At 30.1% G+C, this 23,105-nt stretch overlaps 1 protein-coding gene across 31 annotated transcripts in view; it reads left to right on the top strand.

Moving 5' to 3' along the window:
• The first annotated feature begins 13,773 nt into the window (after positions 1–13,773).
• slo (calcium-activated potassium channel slo) overlaps positions 13,774–23,105 on the top strand; it is a 99,587-nt gene continuing 90,255 nt past the window's right edge. For all 31 annotated transcript variants that reach the window (XR_013881019.1, XR_013881018.1, XR_013881017.1 and 28 more), the window contains exons 1-2: positions 13,774–13,900; positions 16,669–16,793. Coding sequence is in view for 28 of the 31 variants with exons in the window: in XM_080165939.1 (XP_080022065.1) it covers positions 13,837–13,900; positions 16,669–16,793 (189 nt within the window). In the remaining 3 variants the exon portion in view is untranslated. The remainder of the gene's footprint in view (positions 13,901–16,668; positions 16,794–23,105) is intronic.

The raw sequence follows: 23,105 nt of genomic DNA, 5'->3' as shown, positions 1-23,105 counted from the left end.
AAAGGCATTTTTTCCAGAGTTTGGTGATTAGTAAATCTATCTGGAGATTAGAGAATCTATTAGTTGATTAGTTAACCCCATTAACGTGTATTAAGCCTTATATAGAAAGATAAACACTGTTTTTGTTAACTTTTTAAATGATGCATTTCTAACTAAACTAAATTACTTTTAAACAGCAGTAGTAAATTAAAGTGTTATACAGCAGAAAAAAATATTTAATTGCACTCTAATAGTACATTAATAAATCCATATATTGATTATATATTCAGCTAAAAACACATAAATACCATGTGTTTACTCTTATTTATTTTACTTACATAAAGTAGAAGCTACTACTGTAAAACATTTTGCTAAAATAAGAGGGACAACCCACTAGAAAAAGTGCTTATAGGTTAAAAAAATAACCCAAAAAGTTTTGTTATAGACATTTAGATTTAATAGCAGCTGAGAAAATCTTTAACACAGATAGATGGGAAGACGGAAATTTGCAATATTGCTTTGAAAATATTATATGTGTATAGATTTTATGACATGATAGTTTTATGAATTTAAAAGCAATAATTTCTCTATTCCAAGTAGTAGAAAAGTTACGAAAATTAGCCTAAAACCATTAAAATTTCAAAATAAAAGATCTGGATCAAGTCAAGCTGAGTATGCCAATAGCCTGTTTTGGCACACACTACTTGACTTGGGGGAATATTGGCATACTCCACTTGACTAGGGGGAATATTGGCACACTCTGCTTTACTTGGCGTAATATTGGCATACTCTGCTTTACTTGTCAAGATATGCTTTTTCTAAAATTTTGAAATAATTTATGTGTATATACTAGCGGCTCAACCCCTCTCCCCCCTCGATGTCTCTAGGGGCATTTGAGGGAAGGAGAGAGCTGAAAATCTTCTTTACATTTAAGTTTTAAAAGAAAAACTATTGTAACAAAATCATGGTATTTTAAAGAACCAATAAGAAGCTTCATTGAAAGAAGAACCATAACAGTCCATCGATTAGTGAGATCTTTGGATCAAGTCAAGCTGAGTGTGCCAATGGCAACAAGTAAAACAGAGCGTGCCAATATTCCCCCTAGTCAAGTAGAGTATGCCAATATTCCCCCAAGTAAAACATAGTATGCCAATATTTCATCAAGTAAAGCATAATATGCCAATAGTTTATCAAGCAAAGCAGCATAACAAAAAAAGATGAATTTAACATACTTTCCGATTTATATTATAATAATTCAACCTACAAATTTACCACTTTATGTACGTAAAATATATAAACTAGCAGTTGCGTCCCTAGCATCTAGGAGCTCTCTATTCCAAGTAGTAGAAAAGTTACGAAAATTAGCCTAAAACCATTAAAATTTCAAAATAAAAGATCTCACTAATCGATGGACTGTTATGGTTCTTCTTTCAATGAAGCTTCTTATTGGTTCTTTAAAATACCATGATTTTGTTACAATAGTTTTTCTTTTAAAACTTAAATGTAAAGAAGATTTTCAGCTCTCTCCTTCCCTCAAATGCCCCTAGAGACATCGAGGGGGGAGAGGGGTTGAGCCGCTAGTATATACACATAAATTATTTCAAAATTTTAGAAAAAGCATATCTTGACAAGTAAAGCAGAGTATGCCAATATTACGCCAAGTAAAGCAGAGTGTGCCAATATTCCCCCTAGTCAAGTGGAGTATGCCAATATTCCCCCAAGTCAAGTAGTGTGTGCCAAAACAGGCTATTGGCATACTCAGCTTGACTTGATCCATTAATAGTTTTATATTGTGAAACATAAGCATTTTTAAACACCTAGAATTAAGAAACAATTGTAATTATTTTCATAGAACAATACCAACATTTTTAATGGATTTTAATATAAAAATCGTTATAACATAGTAATAATAACTTAAAATCACTATCAATAAGATGTTTTAATGTAATTTTTTTTAAGGTAAAGAATTTTTAAATCCAATTAAAAATGTTAGGCTAGGTAAAGAAGGAATTTTAGTAGTTTATGTTTAAATGTAAGAAAAGAATTAAAAACTAGCTAAATGAGAGAGGGGGATACCAAGGGTGGGGTTGGTTTATTCTGTCATTGTTTTACTTCTCACTACAGTATTGTCTTCAACTTTATACAAAGCAGCAAATTTTGTTTACAAGACCATTTTTAATATCATCATAGGCCTCAGCAGCCACAGTTAGACACTCTTCAGCTGCAACCATGCTAATTCGTAGGTGGCTAACATAGGAAAAGATGGCATTCGACGTCGAGTTTTTTTTTCAAGCTAAACCTTTTTTATGACAAACTGAATAATTTCCGACTAATTATTTCCGACTAATTTCTTTTTCCTAAAACTCTCGTGTGAATTTTCAGTTTGTTTTGAAACGACACCTCTTATATGTGTGTAAGTGGTTTATTATAAACAGGAAAAAGGTAATAAGTAGATTTATATAAGTTGTTTAAATATATTTAAGCTTTTATGATATTTTTAAGGCAACAGGTATTTAACCATCATCAAACGGTTAATTGAAGACAAAGCAATTGCTCATTTTTTTCAGATAACAACAATATACAGAAGTTTTATTGGCATATGAAATTTTCTTAAGAACCTACAAAATGTAGATAATATTAAATTAAAAACAAATCTTTGATCAAGTTATTTTTTCCTTCTCCCTGTATGTATGTGTGTGTCTGTGTTGAATTGTGTGTGTCAGTGTGTGAGTATTTTAAAGCATTCATGGTTGAGAGTGGACTCTTAAAACATTGATATTGTGAGAAGAAGTGAGACAACTACACTTGATAAATTATATACATTAGTAATATATATTACATAGCTAGTGATCTTTGGTTAACAATAAAAACATTTAGTTTTAGTTAAGTAACAAATTTATTAGTTTATAGTGAGGTGAAATCATATTTGTGACAAAATATTTATAGAATTTTAGATAAAATTTAGTTAAGATTATGAAAAATTTTACCTAAAAAAATGAAAAGAATATATTTTAAGGTTTTAAACAAATTTTCTTTGAACTTTCTTTGACCCACAAACAAAAAATATCCTTTACTTTGCAATCTTTTTTACAAAATTGGCAGTTTCAAAGTCTGATCTGATTGTTTTGGCAATAATTCCCCTTTTTTGTTAGCTAAATGAATTTCTTTCGTTTAGTTTTTAAAAGAAGTAAAAAAAGATAAAAAGGGTGAAGAATTGTATTTTTTGTTGAATGGGGCAGATAATATATTTTTTGTCCAGACATCAATTACATTATGTATTTAGAAAATCTTTTTACAGAAAAAGCTGTGTTTTGTAAAAAATAAACATAATATTGTCTCTTTTTTTTAATCCGGGAGAAGATACACATTTCTAAAAGATGAAACTATTTCAGCATTGGAAATTTTTATGTCTTTTTTAATGAATTAAAATAATATATTGATAATTAGCATCGAGTTTTTTGCCGTCGTCTGAATGCTTGGGCACACCAGTTTGATAATGAATTTTAAAATGATAAATTATTTTAAATTATCTAACTAAAATAAAAATTGTCATATTAAGGGGTTTATTTTGATAAAAAGGTAAACAATATATAACCATATTGAGAATTAATTTACTTATGGAAAAAATATTTGTTTCTAAAATTTATATTATCAGTAAATACGAAATGTGGCTTTTTATCAATCGAAATAGGTGGTATAGCAATTTAAATGTACTGAAATTCCTAATCTCAGGACTTGAAAAAAACATTGTTGAATAATAAGTTTTGTTGAATTGTCATTGGTGTTCACGCAAAGCCGCGAATTCATTTTTTAATTTAAAAAAATGAACAACAACTTGTGACTGGGTGATAAAATTAATATTCGGTTTCAAGCTGCCATTTTTAGCAACCGAGCTGTAATTTGTCTTACAGGACGGTTGAAAGTAGTTGATATTGGCAATGCTGGTTGCTGTAAAAAGGTTGGCTAAATTGGTGTATTATCAATATTTTATAACTTTTTGTTGAAACATTTCTGTGCTGTGTTTTCCCATGAAACTATTGATGATATGGTTTAGTACAACAGCAACAATTTATCCTAAGGATATAATGCACAGGGATAGGACAATAAACAGTAAATTATTCTTCATCAAAATTATGTGTTCAATTCTAACTAGCTTTTAAATATAAGAGAAAGGGGGTAATAGATTGATTGTTTATTAAATCTTATTACCTATTTGTATATTAATCTATATTTGGGGAGGTTCCAAAAGTAAACGAATGATAAAATTACAGAAGAAGATTATACTTTAAAAGTTTACTAATTCATTTTTGTAACGCTATACTATTACCCATCCAGCAGAATCTATCTATCAGAAAGTGTTATTTACCTTTTTGAGATTGAATCTTACTCCCAGAGACTGTATCTACCTTACAGAGACTGTATATACCTCTGTGTTTTATCTCGTAAAAACTGAAACTATCTCTCAAAGAGTGTGATTTACCTCGCACACAATCCGTCAAAAATTCAATTGTTCTGCAAAACTTTTTATGAATTATCTGAACTTGTTGTAAGAGACACTCATTAACTTCCATATATTTTTTGAAATTACGATAATTTTAATTTAAGGCAAATGGGCGTTTTTAATCAATGTGCTTAGTCGAGCACAGAAAACTCCACCCCCCCCCCCCTTGTCATTTTGAATTAGTTGATTTTTTTGCTTTAGTTTAAGATAAACTGGGTACAAGGTTAAGTATAGAGAAAAAAAATCCCAACCTCCTATTTTCAATTTTTAAAAAAATTAAGGGAGGGTTTTTAAATGATTGTTAAAAAATACAATATATTAAAATTTATTTATTTTTCTTACAAAAAATACTGATGAACTAGTAGACCTTTAAACAATTAGTCCAAAATCTTGGTCAGAAACAAGGCACAAAAACTTGGTAATTGTTTCTTTTTCATTATTAACAATTTAACACACACATACACCTACACACACACACACACACACATTGCTCTAAGCATTTTAATTGATAATAATTATCTATGTATTGTACATATGTAAGAACTTAATTATTACACATTTTTTTCGAAATGTTAACTTAAATCACTAAAAATGAGAAGGTTAACCTATCTTTAAAACTTGACATATAAATCGAACACTATTGCTAAGATTTCTATGTAGATAGGTATACCTAAATATCATTCATTACAAATATATTGTGCAATGTCTAAGTTTAGATGAGCTAAGATTTTGTAACTTTTTCCTTATTTTTTTGTCCTTAAAAAGTAAAATGTATAATATATATAGTATATATTTTAGAAACCCAATATCTTTAAACAAACACCGCATTGATTGTTGCTATTTAGGAAAATTTAGGGGAAAACTTTTATTTCAGTATATATATTTTTATTGACATAGTCTTTTCTAAAAGTATTTTTTTATGTTCTTGCTATGTAATACTTTACCGTTTTCCACTGAATTAAGCTTACTTTTCATTTATATAAACTTAAAAATGAATTTGAAAGAAGAAAAATGTAACTTGTCCCTGCGATTTTAGCTTTGAGAGTCAGTTGTAAAAATTCCGATTGGCAAAAATTCACTTAGATGGTCAGTACACAATTTTAGGGACAAGGGATTAATTTGTTTTAAACTGATTTTTCTTTGTATTTTGCAGTTAAATAAGAAGAATCCCTTTAATTCTATATACCAAATTAAGTAACTGGTGCTTGGATATATTTTACAGATCTCGTAGTCTCCAAATATTAGAAATTAATTAAAGGGGGAACCCTATTATTATAGCATTGTAAATTTTCTTTATTAGTTTATCCTTTAACCCTGAGTAAAGCTATTGTATAGACAGAAATGTGCTAGTTTGTTTCAATTACAATTTTTACAAGATTTTCTGATCTAAACATACACATACATACTTAGCCTAATAGTGGAAAGTCAACAGAAGTTCAGCTACTTTTAAATAACTTTATCCGTCTTCAGTTTTACAAAGAAAGATACATTTTTATTAGAAACGACGGAAGAAACTTCATAGTTGCAGTAAGCGTCTAGCTATTTAGTTGTTATTATTTATTGTTAACCAAAATTTAATAATTTAGATCAAATTTTAATTGAATGTAATAGAAAACTCTTTAAAAAGGGAGGTCTCAAAGGAATCTTAATTGTAAGACAAAATTGCAACAAAATTTCGGCAGAAGATGGAAATTTATAGCGCCAGCGTTTTTTTTCGTAATATAATATTATATTAGTATTGTTATTAGGAGAATGACCAAATTAGTATGAATAAGTATAAATGTACATATTAAATTGTGTACTAATTATATCAGAAATATTTTTTCCCTCCTTGCTTACATTACAAATGAGTTATTTCTATGTATGTGTGTATACAAATCTTCAAGAATATTGGAATTTATAAAAATCCACAAAAATTCTTTTTTTACACTAGAGTTTACATTACCATGTTTTTAGAACCAAAACTGTAGAATATATTGGCCTTTCAATTGGTGATTGGTTTCTATGGAATTTTAAAAATCCTATTTTTAAATTTCATTAGGTTTTGCTTAGGTAAATAGTAAGCTTCCAGGAAAATAAACATAAGATTCTGATAAAGTAGGAATAATGTTTTATTGAAATACCTAATATTCCTGTAAGATGTATATATAGACTATAAATTATATATTTACATATAAACTAATCATGCATATCATTTTCAAGCAATATCCTTGCAATTCCTAGTAGGACACCCATATACCACCCCTATTGCTTTATTTATTCTAACGCGTTGATTACTATAGGGTGGTAAGGTTGTGGGGGAGTCCCACAAGGTTATAATTATAGAGAAATATAAATGGAGGGTTTGGGGGTTTGACTTATGGTTTTCTTGTTGCTACGAGGGATCATACCTTTTTTTCTCTCCAACAGTCCACATAAAAACATTGAGACTACACGTATTAAAACCTCCATTATTCTTAATGAATATTTTATCAAAAGCTCGGTTCGGAATAAATTATTTGTATGAATAATGATCTAAGATTATATATTCAATTGGTTATTTTCCTGAAAATTGTTTCGATCATTCAATATTACCATTTTCCATTAACTGGTGTTATATCAGAACCAGCTAAGTGTTATAGAATTCTAAAAAATATTTAGCAGATGATTTTTCACATAATATTAATATTAATTTCATTTCAAATTTCAGAAAGAATGTATAGTGAATAAGGCGAGGATGTAGTTGGTTTACAGGCCTCATTAGACTATGCTAGGTAAACTATACAGTGAGTGGCTCACAAATCTTAAGGGATAGGATAATATACGATAAACTAGTGTATCCCAAACAAACATTTCTATTGCTCACAAAAAAAAACATAAATCAGCCCCTACTTTTTTCAGGCAACGAATGGTAGTTTAAAATCTGTGGGTCAATATTATTCACAGTATCAATGTCCTGACATTTAATACAATTCATGTCATACAGATAGATAAACTATACAGTAGCTATTGATAAAAGATTTCAAGAAAGCTAAATTTAGTCTTTTTCTAGAAATCTATTGGGAATTATACAGCTTGACTTTATCAAAACATTTAAGGATATTAAAAGTTGATTTAATTTCAAAGATAAATAATAACTTATTGCTAATTTTTTGTTGATTTTAGGATGTGTGATGACAACCACATCTAGCTACAACATTTATTCAAGGAATAATTTTATATAAAAACTCTTTGTCAACATATATACTTTTGGTTTTATTGTGTTAAACTTTTAAACGTAGGTTAGATGTCCAAATTTAGAAGAAAAGGAAAAAGTGAATTAATTAGTAATAAATCACACCCGCTAACACATAGGTGGCCCATACTTGCTTAAGTTGGAGTATATTGAGTAAATTTTCAATATACAGAAAAAATCAACTGATTTTAATATAAAAATTTTCATATTTGTTTATTATTTTGTGATACCTGCCTATCTTAATGCATTACCAATCTTAGTTAAATAAACAATTTTAACATATTGAATGACAGAAACGTATAAACAAATTTTAACATTTATATCAACAATTTTTCTTACTTATTTTTGAATTCTTAACCCTTTACTAAAACTAAGTAATTATAGTAGCATAGCTTCTATAAAACTAAGTTTATAGTAAATATTATTTTACAACATGATTGTCCTTGTGTAACTTATTCAGCATTATAAGGTTTGAAAAGGTGATGTTTTATATTTTTAACCTGTCATATTTTTAAAGTTCTCTTATATAAACATCTCATTAAGATTATTTTTACAAGTTCAAAAGTTTAAGCTACGAGAGTCGCTTTTGAATATTAATTGCACAATTGTTGACAAATGTATTTATATGAAATTATAATTTTAGTGAGACTATGAATCCTCATACTAGGAATAATATTTACCTTCAAAGTTAAATAAAGTTCTTATTTTGCTTTTTATTACATATTATTCATTCATTTATTATGTCCGTTTGTATGTTACATAAATAATTAAGGAGAAATATGATCTTCTTGGTTTCTGTTGAAGATATATGTCTGAAATATTGTCAATATTATTATAGTAACCTAGTCTATAATTTATACTTTGTCTGTCTGCACTTACATAATGTTGCAGCCATGTAGATCTAAAGGTATAAGACAATGGAAGTAAATTGATGTACATATCTACTGACAATTCACAAAATTATCCATTCTCTAGATTAAAATTAGTAGTTGAAACGTTTGAACACTCAACTAAATTAAACATCAAATCAAAAGTCCCAAAAGTTGTCGAGCCAACAAATAAGAAAATGCTATTAAAAACTTTTGGGACTAGTGTAATTAACAGCCCATTGTCCCCCCTCTCTCTCTGTTTTTTTATGGCTTCGATTTAAGATACGTATCTGAATATTCTTGTTAAGACTCCCGTAATCAATAAACATTTACCTTATGATGTTAGATTCTTTTTGTTATTTGTTAATTATCTATAAGTTACATATATTATCCATTTCCAATACTAAAATCTGATACTCAAAAATTGGAATAATATTTCCAGCAATCTTGATTTCTTTTAGAATCTTATAGTTTGATAGAAGATATTGTCCCAAAACCTGTCTTTTCAATAACTCTAAAATAATTTAGCGGAGTAGAAGTTTATAATTCCTATAATAAAGTTCCTGACTGTCGCTTAACTTAAACCAATGTACGTAAAGTATATTGAAATCTTAGTAGAGTAAACACAAATATTTTTACTAGAGATTAGTTTATTATACTTCTCAAATGGTTTGGACCATATTAATCTTTCACATAACTTTGGTGTGTAATCTATCTTCAATTTATGTAGATGTTTTGTGTCTCTTTCATTGGAATACATCCAGTTAAATATAAATATAAAAGTGGGATGTGTATTATATATATCCATCTCAACATAGGTGTTCCTAAATCTCAGATAAAATTTGCCTCATTGTAGATGATACACCTAATTTTTGTAAGATTTAAAAAATAAGAATGGGGGAGGGGGAGGGGTTGTGTTAGAGGGAAAGTAATATTCCGTTATCCTTTAATTTTCAATCCTTGTATCTCAGTTACTAGATTTCACCAATCATTTGAGTTTAACAATATAAAATTTTGAGGAAATGTTTTAATAATCAGAACAAAAATTAATTTAAAGTGTCACCAAAAGGTATAATTAGATATCTTTAAATTTTAAGTAAATATTTATTGACAAAATGTCTACTGTGTTCTACTTAGAGTTTTGTGCCCCTGACCTAACTTGATCCCATGAGGAAAACAAAATAAACTTTCTTAATAGTTTAAAAGAAAAGTAATCCAAGATTTCGTGTTGGGTTCAATTCTTTTTATTGGTGGCGACAAAAAATAAATGACAAAAGAAAGTGCCAGACATAATTATTGAGCAGTTTTTTGACTTTTTTATGCTAACTAGAAAAAACTTTTTGTAAAAGTCTTTGATGTCGTAGGGATTAATAAAAACATTTTAAAAGTAGCCATAACATTTTTTATAATGGCTGAAAATAGTGGTTACGAATTATATTATTGTTTCGACGGCAGAGAATCATGATAGGGTGATTAGATGCAACATAATTAGAAATTATTGTTTATGAAATCTTTTTGCTTTGGTTAATTCATAATTAATTTGTTCTTGTTAAAAAGTATAATTTAACTTTATAACAAATAGTTACTCCAGACAAACCTATTTGACAAGTGCATGATCAAAGATAATATGGAGAGTGTGCGGGAAGGTAATTTATTTTCAATGGTTCTTAAGTCTGAGTGGGTATTTCCTGTTGTACAGATATTCCAAAGATGTTCCATAACCTCCGTTTCATCACTTTAAAGTGTTTCATATTGATGAATAGTTCAAGCGGTGCAAAGCTTTGCTTAAATTTTTGTATGTTTGGGATGGGGAGGGGGGTGTTCGATAATGTAGTTTTTTTTCTTTCGATGATTTAGTAATTTACATTTTGGGGGCAGGGATATACACCTCTTACACCCCCCACCTTGGACGTTCCTAAGAGGAGGTACACTCCCACAAATTAGTTAGAAACCTTAACTTGATTTATAAAAATGTTCACTGTTAAAGAGAACCATATTAGTCCAGCGGTTAGCGAGATCATAAGGTCCACACAGGCAGATAGACATCCTGTTACTTTATATGATAGTTATAGGTAAATTTAACCAGAAGACAATACAGCAATTAAAATTAGTGAAAGTTTTATTAGCATGAGGTTAATGAGAAGGAGCAGTTTAAAGTACGAATAAAAACATTTACTGAATTGATATTTTACTTATTCTTGTACCTAAACACAGACTAAATATTTGACATAAAAGCATAAATCTAGGAAAAGGGAAGCAGAGTGCAATCAAAATAAATGTTTTTACCTTGAACTAATGTTTTTTTTCTTCCGCTGAATAATGTATAGAAAAAATGGTTCATAAGTCGCTGTGGATTGTTCTAAAACAGTCTTTTGATTGTTCAATTTCACCACTTGTGTTTCCAAACGATAAAGCAGACTTTATACCCCTTCATACAAGAAAGTTTTTTTTTAACTAATTTGATACAAAAATACAAAAAAGAATTGAAAAGTTATTTTGTAAACCTGCACAGTTTTTCTATTTTTATACTTAGAAAATTGAACCGGGTGTAATGAAGTCTAATAAAAACCTGATGCAGTCTGAATCTGATTACATTTTTTTAGTAGCGACGCTTCTAGATAATCCATATTAAGATCAGTGAAATGCAGCTTAATCTTCCTTAATATATGTTTCTCCACATTTTAAATTATTATTTAGTTCTACTTATTTGTCGATCTGTTATAATCAGTGGCGTTCACAGTTATTTTTTGCTATGGGGTGCGCGACTCGCTCTCCAAAATTTTTATAACTACCTAAACCAAAATTGAGGGGGCTTTTGGTAGTTTTGAGCTTTAGGATGATATTAAAGACAACAAAATGTTTGTTATTTCATTATACACCACAATAGGTTTCCGCTCTCTAAAATATCTACACACTAAAAAGTAAAAGAGACATCCTTCTGCATGCCTTCGGTTTAATATTCACAACACTTTCAAAAAAAATTGTTTTGTTTTTGAATTTTGGCAATTGATATTGTCATCCTTGTTTTCATTTGATTGCATTGTTAGTTTTTATAATGTCTAGTTTAGTCTCTTAGCTCTGATTATGGTTGATAAATGGAAAATAAAACAAAACACACAAATATTGAATCTAATTCTTGAGGAGAAAAACATTATTCATTGTAATATCCCTAGATGTCACTAGGAGCATCTAATATTCTATTTTTCTAAGGGTAAAGCTTCACTACAAAAATATAGAAAAACTGAACAGGATTTAAAATAAGCTTTGTATAGGATAACTTAACGGTCCAGTAGTTAGCTAAATCTTAGCAGAAAGGCATTCATACTTATTTAATCTCTGATTATCATATTTATCAAATTTGGAACATTTGGACACATATATTTATTTGTCTAAAACTTTAAATCATATTATAAACTTCTTGGAATCCTTTATTAATTTTGTTTTGTTTCAAATTCCAACATATTGTTATTCTGAAAAATTGTTGAATTTTTTACACTCGTACTTTTAAACATAATATATTAATTATTTTAATTATTTCTGAGAACAAATGCAGAGGGAAAAAATAAAATAAAAGTGTGTTACCATAAAATGTTTCTATCATTCTGACCATTATTATTATACATATGTGACTTCATTTCAGCTACTTTTACTAAATTAAATTAGTCATAAAAATTGAGGTATGTCTGTCTGTCTGACCCTCAGATGCTGGAATGGTTTGTTTTCTTTAATTTTCGGGGGATAAGCTCAAATTCTAAAAAAAATTAAAAATAACTTTCTATAACATTAAAGCTAAATATTGATATATCTTGGTTGTTTTTGTTGTAAATATGATTATTGGACTGATGGTAATAAAAGTTTATTCTAATAGCTGGGTAATAACAAGCAGGGTAACAAGTTGTATAAAGTATAAAGTATAAACTGACCACTCGTCTATCTCTATGGTAATAAACCTTAACTAGGCTTAGGTTTTTATTTTATTTAAACTTATTGATGATTATCTATTATTTGAATAACTAACATAGTTTTTTTCTGTTTAATTTTATTTATTATAAAATCATATTCATATTCTCAAATAAATGACAAATTTTTTTTTACCCACTTATCAATTGTATTGGGTAAATTATGCCTGTTTAAAGAACAAGATATTAACCTACATTTACTATTTGATTTAATTTGTCTCAAATAAAATAAGGGTCCAATGTAAAGTCTTTAAATAGGACTCAGCTAGGACTGAGGCTCAAACCAATTACTGCGCCGAAATTTTTGACTATTTTTACACATTTAAGTCGCTGGCTAATCCCTAGTTTTTGTTAGTTGTCTAAGTATAATAGCCTAGCTCAACAGTTTGAGACAACTTCAGACAACATGACTTTAACTTTTAAATATAATTATATACACATACCCTTTCAAATTATATATTTACATTAGAGGTCTTTAGAATTGGGTTAGGTTTCACTAGAAAATCCGGACCTTTGAATATAAAATGAAAAAATATAGCATTCCAATACAATTTATATCAATGCCCTCTGAAAGCTAGAGGTTTTCTAGAAAGAATAGGCTTTGATCTTACATGTTTTGCTAAAAGGGCCAAATTTCTTAGGTATTTCATTTTTTCTAAGTTTCATAAAATTCCTGAATCTAAGATAAATATTATCTCAAATAATATTTAGAATTTTGACATAGGTACTTATGAATAAAAGGTCATCAAAAACTTTTATGAATGTCTAGGATATAATAATTTTGTACTTATTCTTTATCAAATTCAATGTTTCCCTAAAAGTCCGTGATAATACCCATTTTGGTCTAGTTTTTTAGGTAATAGTTCTATAAGGGAGACATGGTTAATTCTTAAGACTATTTTGGGAGGATGAATATTTTTTATTATGTTTTATGATTTAAAGCTAGGTTTCTGTACTCAATTATGACTCAATCTTGAGGTCACAGTAATGACTATATACATGTAGTATCTCTAGACTTGATTTCAAATTAATCTGGAACTTCTCATATACAAACTCATATTGCTTGGTAAACTTTGTACAGGTTAAATAAATACACACAGCATAGGTTTTCCTTTTCTTATAGACGTCAAAGCTTTCACTCTTAATCAACTAAATGTACTGTAATTAATCCTTTTGAATTCAATATATGTTGTGTGAACGATAATTATTCGAGATTGCCTTTGTAAAAGCTGTTAAATTTCAAATTTTTACCTGTAAATGTAAATGTTACTGAATTGAAGGATGAAGGGTGTGCGGCCAGCCCTTGGGTAAGTGATGAAGGGAGGGCTAGGCCAACTATCTGTGGAGACTACGGCCCCTTCAGGCATTCCTATCACAGGTAACAAATTTTATCATTGTTTTTATAAAAAAAGGTTTTAGCCTAGTTCACAAAAGACAAAGGTCGACTTATAGAAGCTTTAGGTTGGCCGATTTTTGTGGGTTGTACTTGTTTAGGTTGACCTACAGAAAAAAAGTTATTTGTGAACTGGGCATATAAATTAGCAGTGCAGGATTGAGAGCTACATGTGTAGTTGGGCAAAATTAAATTATCGTCCATTGTTATATTCCGTAAAATTATTTCTCCTTAGACATTATTTTAATGCAACATTTTATTATTTTTTTTATATATGCAATGCATCTAATTTTGCATAACTTTTTCTTTTGACTCGAACTAGGGCCCCTGCAGGTTTAAATATTTTATCTTTAATACCTGTCAAAGTAAAATTTTTCCTTTTAAAATATGTCGGAACAACTATTTCATTCAAGATAATAAACGGAAAAGGTGTAGACAGGGGCGTCCAAGCTTTTTTATTTGGGAGGTAAAAATTTTTTTTTTTTTTTTTGGGGGGGGGGGGTAATTTGTGTTTTTTTACCCCCTCTCAAAATTTTTATCCCGGGGGTAAAATTGGCTTGGGGGGGTGGTGGTGGTAATTTTTTGCTAATTCCTATACATGAAAACACAATAATCAACTCACAAGTCTTTCTAACTGATGAGCCAATATGATTCCCCTTTAAAGTGTAGCTTCAAATAGGTCCTGGTAATGTTTTTAACTAGTTTTGTTGAGGGTACCATCACCCTGGCAGCATGCCAAGATAAATTGTCCCTAGAAAAAAAGATTTGATATTTTGATAATTACTGAAATGTTACTTCTTTGAATAGACATTGTTTAGACACACCCAGTGCATTGTTTAATTAAAGGGCCATTGTAAACTATAACACGTATTTTTATCATGGTTCAGAACTGATTTAATGTGGTGGAACTATCAGTCTTCTGATTTTGGGCGGTGGTAAAAAATCTTGAAAGTGGAAGTAATAAAGTGCGTGAATCCCGCCGGAATTTTTTTTAAGGATTATTAATTTTTTTTTTTTTGGGGGGGGGGGGTAAATACCCCCTCCTAAATGGTTGGGTGTAATTTCTTATGGGGGGGGGGGAAATGGAAAAAAATAATTGGGGGTTATCACCACTTTACCAACCACCTCCCCCCCCCCTTGGACGTCCAAGGTGTTGATATGTACATGTTTTATTTGAGACTAATTGCTTCACCCGTAGCATTTAAAGGAGGAAAAGAAGGGTCAAGAAAAAAGCTTACAACCCCTCCCCCCAATACAGTTAATAACACTTCCCTTAAAAGTATAACTCATTTGAACCAGCAATTTTTTATACGAGATCTTTAGCTTTAAAAAATATGAATTTTTAGCTTTCTTAGAAAAAGTCGTGACTAATAAAGGTATTGAAAAGGGAGGGGGATGGAAAGGAGAGGACAGAGGGATGAGATATTTAAAAGGACTCTCCACAGAAAAATCAACTTTAGATTTTTGAAAATCTAACCTGAAATTATTATTCTCTGTTCAATTTTAGGCATTTTTTGTTTTTGTGGCATCGCGATCGAAGCCCTTTGAAATTTTTTACCTCCTTTAAGTGAATCCTCCCGCCATTTAATTTGTGCTGCTTTAGTGATTTTTAGCTTCTATTTTTGCCGCCGTTGCCGCATTCATCGCCCTTCTCCGCCGCTACTCCGCTGTACGTCGCTTTTTAATACATGCTCCCCTCTCCCTTGTTCAGAAATTAAATGGAGGCTGGGGGTGTTGTGTATAGCTACGTACGCAATGTATAGCGGAGTAGCGGCGGAGAAGGGCGATGAATGCGGCAACTGCGGCAAAAGATGGTTATATTTGGCGGAGGCGAACACAAAATGGAGGCGGCAGGATTGTCCAGTCAAGGAAGAGGATAAATCGTAGAGCGGCCGGTTGCAATGGAGCAAATGTTCTTTAGCGGCGAACACATATTGAGTGGAGTAAAGTGTAGTATATATTGTTATAGCGGCAGTACAAATAGGCGGCGGACAAAATTTTCAAAGGGCTTCGATCGCGATGCCACAAAAACAAAAAATGCCTAAAATTGAACAGAGAATAATAGTTTCAGGTTAGATTTTCAAAAATCCAAAGTTGATTTTTCTGTGGAGAGTCCTTTTAAAGGAAGTGCAGCTATCGAGAAGCGAAGGAAAGTAAACTTTCTACACTTTGCCCATTATAAGCATTACCGACCTAAGGACAGAGTATGGCTTCGAAACCGATTAATATCGGCATCTCAGGGCTAACAAGACTGAGTTTAATCTTATAATTATACATTTTTATATCCGTGGAAAGCTGTCTATAATACGATGCGATAAATAACTATTCCTTACTCGTTGTTGGGCTGGCTGCTCTGTCTATAATCACTATTCCCGCATGAAAAGACAGGAAATGGTCACAGTTAATCACAACTTACTAACGATCAAAGAAAAAAGGTTTATTACATTATCACTTCCTACCACTTTATATGCAGATTAATTTATAATATAAATATTACTTTATAAATAGTATTGTAGGCATGTTTGTTTATCAATCCATAAATTTTTATGGTTATTTCAGACCTTAAATTAATGGTGATATCGAGTTTTTAATTCTTTAAAGGATTATTATCTATGCCTTGATATAGATTGCTCGCATCTATGCCAAACCAATTCAATCACAAAAACAAATATTGTAAATTAAAATTATTCAAATTTGAAATATTTTTTATATATATCTAGTTTTAACAAACAAGTTTCATTTATTTGTTTCAGGTGATGAGGAATGCCTGAAGGAGAGAAAATGGTGGTGCTTCCTTCTCTCTTCCATCTTCACCTTTCTTATGGGCATCATAACTGTCCTCATACAGAGGGGTATAGCCTCTATATTCTGTAGAAAGGTAAATATTAATATTAGTTAAATAGGTACTATTGTTGTTTAGTAACTCAATTAAAACATATGAATTGACATAAAAGTTAAATGTTTTACTTTAGTCAAACATTTATTATGTAAAATATATAATTTAATAGCAAATAACACTAAGACAATATAATGAATATATAAATATTTTTTATCAGGAAATAACAAAAAAGTCTATCGTAATAGCATAAAAAATGAATGTTATCTTGTTACACATGACCTTACTTAATCTGTAAAAAGCAGAGTAATTAATTAAGACAAATCAAGACGGATAAGCAAAAAGATTAAGGTGTTTATGTTCTGCTAGATTTTCATAATTGCTGTGGTTTTAGAATCAGAGCTTTAGAATTTTAAGTATCGGGATCATTTAGGTAAAAGTCATACAGTTAAGAATTATTTAAGAAAAGAACATTTTTTAAAACATAAAAAAAGTTTTCGTAATAAAATACTCACACAAACACAAAAAAATATTGGTAGTATTAAAAGCATAATATTCTTCTAAAAAATTAAAATAAATATTACATTATAATAAACATACTTTAGGATATTTGGTAATAATAAACAATTATTTAGAAACACCAAATGATTCAAAAAAGTTTGCTACAAATAATTATTTCTCCCAAATATGTAGATGGTAAAAAGCTCTTTGCAGTACTTTACATTACATATATATATTTTATTGTATTGTAAAAGATAAATTAGGATTGATATTGATCTACATAATATACTTTTACAAAAGATATATCACACACAAAAAAAGTTTTTTTAGTATTTTTTGTTTGTTGATCATATTTTGGTTTAGCTTGTATAAAGAATGAAAGAGATATATTATCTATTACAGACGAATTGTGCCATTGTTCATAGGAGAATATATATTGTTCATGTATTTAGATTATGGACAGAATATGATACATAATATAAATAAATACAGGGTGCTGTAATTTTTTTAGGCTTTGTTATTCAATAATATTTTAAATTCACTTTCAAAGTCTCAAACAAACCAGTTTGCTAATGTCAAGAAAATCATTTTCAGAGTAATTATCAATTATCAAAGAAGCAAATTTGATTAGAACATAAATATAAATTACATAAATAGTAAATTCAACTTCTTAAAATAGAACAAATCCTAGAATGTCATAGATTTTAAGCATTTTCTTACTTTTAGATAATTTTGTTATAAGACCCAGTACATTGAATATTTAGTATGATATATTATATAAATATTCTAACATCAAGCAGAGTAAATCTCATTTTCTGATATTTTTTTTATAGATAATTTACACTTTTTAAATGTAATAACATAATTTTTCGATCTGTAATTTGTTTGATTCACTATTTTAATATTGTAGAGTTGGTATTACTTTCCAAATCTTACTATTTACAAAACTACATTGTTAAGATGATTAAAGGAACCTTATTTATTAGTTAATTTCTTCTTCTTAGAAAGAAAATGTTCTATATACTACAATTTAGGGGCGGGAAATCAATTTTAACAAAAAACAGGAATGGGATCTATATAGACTTTTTCCTTCTTGTGTATGCATGAAGGTCAAGTAAGTCCACTCCACGAGAAAAAGTCAATAAAGAAGGACAAATTACCAAGCATACAAAAATACTATCATAGAACGAACAGTATCCAAACCAAAAAGATTTTAATTGTATGGCATTTCACATGCTAATTTTTAAGTAATCTTTAATCCATTTCACCATTGAAAAATGTTAGATAATACAAGAATTAAAAAGTAAATTTTTAAGTCAGTATTGGGTATTTTTAATTGATCCTGTATTTTTTTTTATGTTTTTTTTTTTCATTTTTAATATAATTGAAGGCATAGAAGAAAAGCTTACATATGTCTGCATTAGTGAGTATTGAATATGTAGATAACTTGAACACTGATTAATGCTGCAGGACCTGTAGCTAGGGCTACACAGATAACAAAGAAAAAATAATGAGAAAAAAAGGGTTATTGTACATTCATGGTTGTATATTGTATTATAGATAATGATGCTACATATACCAAAGCCAAGTTAAAGTATTATTAAAGGGAAAAAATAACTTGAATAATTATTGATAGAAACTTGTTTGTTATTAAAGCTTCAAGATTAAAAAATTTAAACCCAGTTTAAATTAGTAAAATTGCTATAAATTATGATATCACCCCTTTTGTTATTTGTATATCACTTCACCACTACATTACATTATACTAGCAGCTAGATGGACGCACCCTAAATGTAGAAAAGATTAGTTTAACAAAATCTCTGCATAATGTATACATAGACAAGGTCAAGTATTTAATGAATCCCCAATAATTGATTGGCTTCTTATATGTTTTTAGCAAGGGTATTTTATTATTAAACTAGCATTTAAGTTTTGCATAAAATTTGGGCATACATAATTAATAAGCAATTCAGCTTCTGTCAACAACTACAATATTCAAAATAAGAAATCCTAACGAATTTTGGAACATTTTGTTTGTTTATATTGAAAATCTAATTCCAAACAAAGAAATTTTTGGTTTGTAAAATTATTTTGGCCAGGGAAAATTTGATGGTTTGATTGCAATCAATTCCACTTACCATTAAACCTGGAAAATGTAGTAAATATTTTTGGCAAGGGATTGCCAAAATTATATAATATTGGAAATTTTTCATAAAATCTCCAATCATTTTGTAACTGGATATTTTACTAAATAAAACAATTTAATTTTGAATACGCCTAGCAACTATTTTCTTTTAAAATCTTTAATAAAACCCCTTGAAGCTTTGTAAACGGCTAACTATACCTGGGCAAAACCAATTGGAAAGTAACCATTTCTGGCTAACATCCAATTACTGTTCAATTACAAAAATGCCTGCTCACTATTGCCTACAATTCCTCTCTCTAACTACCCCTATCAATCTATGATGCTGCTATTATATCAACAAACAAATATATATGTAAACTATTTAACAGGGTTAAATTGGATATATAGGCTTCTGACAGTTATATCCAGTAGTTAAAATATAAACCATACATATTTCAAATTAAATTTGTTCTAAAATAACCGGGTTCCATGCATCTCATGCTTACAACTAAAAGATTGATGTTTTATTCTATAGTTTATTTTGTCGCTTACACCAACCATATTCATAATTATTTTTTATATTCTAAATTAGATGAGAATGAATGTAATTAAGCGCTTACATAAGTTGGCTTATTATTGAAATAGCCTGTAAATTATACATATTGTAATGTAAATGAATAATTGTTACAAGTCAGAAATATGAAGGAATGTCCTTTTATCTATATTTTGGAATGATGCTGCTAGAATGAATATAGAATACGTGTATATCAAGACAGGTGAATTTTGCGCCGTCAATTAAGGTTGCTATTATAGTCCTCAGATATTGATCAATACGTTACTCCATGGTCAGGGAAGAGATGGGGGGCATCATTACATTAGCCAGCTGAGAGAAACATTTTATACGTATATGCGAGAACCTCATACAATATCCAAGTATTCTGGATCCATTGCTAGTGTTCAAACGGCTGCCAAAATTTTCATCAGACCTGAAACTACGGGTCTCGGGTCAACATCACAAAATTGCCGTGAAGTACAAGTTCGCGAGATAGGTGGACTTTCAGTCTTTTTCTAAATATTATTTGTATGCTATAGTATTCTGATTCTATAAATGTATAAACATATGGGTTGTGCAGTCAGCTGTTTTCAGGTAGCAGCTTTTAATTATAATATAATATATGTATAAGGGCCCTTACTTTGCATTTCTGACTTGGACTAAATAATTTTTTGTTTATGTACAACATAAAGCTATTTTTATTAGCTATTGTACCAGGAAATTATACACATAACCTATTAAATAATTAAGCTAAGTAAGTGAATTAAGTCTGTTGCTAATATAGGTAGTAGCCTATAGCCTAGACTTCTCATTGGATGGTTATTAAAACTTTGATAGAATAAAAATATTTTTTCTTAAATAAATCCTAAATTTTCTTTCAAAATAAAATCATTGTTTTTTGTAATGTTATTTATTTTTTCTTTAAAAGTCTGTATATGCCCCAAACAAGATTGCAGACATGTATCTGTTGGTTCACTTGCTACACATAATATTCAATTATGTTGCCCAGGGAATTATAGATAAGTCACAGAAAATATTTTCCTTTAATTTCCTGAAAATAATTTGGTATTTTATTATATTTTGTACATCTGAAATTATATTTATTTCTATGCTAGATTTATGCTTTAACTTTCAAATGGTTTAGTCTTAATATTCTAAATAGCGGCTGCGTTCCTAGCCTTAAATTTGATTTTTCGGAGATAACCCTACCTATTAAATTAGCCTAAAACCAATCCCAACGTACAAAACATTCTTTGTAATACACAAAAAAGCCCCCTCATGATATTCTTATTTAATGATTGATTAGTCTATTCAAAAAGTAATAAGTCTATTGTACTTTTCCAGAGAACGCATTGTAATTTAATCAAGAGCTTTATATTGGTTTATGTTCATCATAGATTAGTCTATAATTATTTATGTAGTTTTCTAATTTCTTTATTTCAATTACCAATTTTACGTAATATTTTTACATTTTCATAAATAATATTTTTGATAATAAGCTTATATTTATAAAAGAAAAAATATTACTAATAATAATAAAAGCAAAAGTAACATAATGCTTGATATCAAATATGAAAAGATAAGAAGTTGTTTGTATAGTTTGCAGTTGGGACTTCGTTTGGCTTATTGGTATAGATGTATAATCAGACCTGTTGAGGACCTTTTTGTCAGCAAGCAAATTGCTTTCTGCTTTTTTGTAGCGATTTGGCTGTGTTAATACGACCGATGCTATTGATTGATTTTCAAAGACCCAATTGAAAGAATGCACAGGGTCCTCGAGGTGGGGACATACAGTTATTGAACCCCTATATCGAATCTTAATTTTTTTTTAAGCCTTTAGATTCCCTAGCTGAACATGATGAAAGTTATAAATCCGCATAATGTAAATATTGGAATAATGATAATATTGCTTTATACGTAATTTTTATCCAGAAAATAGAAAAATATAGATACTTTGTCTCAAGTTCCTAGGACAAACACAGGAGTGACAAAAGTCCTAATGTGGTATTCGGCAACCGTGAGCCATGTCTATGGCACCCCTGATCTGGGGTTCGGTGGAGGGTCAATGGCCCTCCCCCGAGTCCTGGGGAAGGGGTCTAGTGACCCCCTCCCTACGCTTAGAATTAATGATTTGAATCTGTCATGTTTATTATGGTTAACTGTATTCTTAATTCTCCCCCACCCTTTCCAGGGATGGGGGAATCATTATCGCCCAAACTGACCATTGTATATGTATTATTTATGCTTTTATGTTATGATTATTTATTCCTATCCATGTAATTATTGTTTGTTGTATATAACTGCAGTATCTCTTAACCCTTCAATAAAGTGACAACTGAAAGTAGATGTTGATCATTATCTAGTGAAAGCTAGAGAAGCGTAGCTTCTCTATAGTAAGGTGTCCACGTCTGGCACACTGCCGTAATCTAATTGAACTCCGGTGTCTGCCATTGATCCTCGGCGGATACCACAACTTTGGTGACAGCTGTGTGAGATTACGGCGAACCACAAGTGTAGAGCAGACGCGCATCTGAGGCTAAGGTACTCCCAGCAGTGAATCTGGCAAAACTGACGCAAGCAACCTGAATTACCCACCCTGGACAGCAAAGTTTAACTCTGCATCCGGCAGTTGTGGAAGCAAAACAGCGAAATCTGACGAATAACCGCGAGCAGCGCTGATATCTAACGGAGAATTGAGCGCCAAAAGGGCTGAAACAGGCCTGCGGACCGGCTGAAACAAGCCAAATACGTGTAGACGGCTGAAAATAGGCCAACTTTACTGCAAGAAATAGCAGGATCCGAACCAGTGGCGCTAGCAGGACGGGACATTCCCTGCCGCCGATAGGCTGAAACATGCCACATAGCTGCAAGCTGCGAGCTAACATACGGGTGTAGTGCACCAGAACAGAGAAAAACTACGTCAACCCCGAGTATCCTGAGAAGCTACAACGCAGCCACCCATCTAGAAGACAGATATTATATCACATTTGCAGGGATTACCACCCTAATGTGATGGCCAAACAATAGATTTATGAGCAAAGCTTGGCAAACAAATTGTTGTGTTGTGATAAATCTAAGAATAGAACAGGCTTGGATTACTGTGTATTGTGATAACAGCTAAAAATAGAACAGAGTTGGTCAACAAATCTGTTATGCAATTGTGATAAGGACAGCA

This window comes from Acartia tonsa, chromosome 7 (genome assembly GCF_053477335.1).
Source record: "Acartia tonsa isolate MP-2025a chromosome 7, ASM5347733v1, whole genome shotgun sequence".
NCBI lineage: Eukaryota > Metazoa > Arthropoda > Copepoda > Calanoida > Acartiidae > Acartia > Acartia tonsa.
The sequence above is the reverse complement of the archived record's forward strand: the minus strand, read 5'-3'. Positions and strand labels throughout refer to the sequence as shown.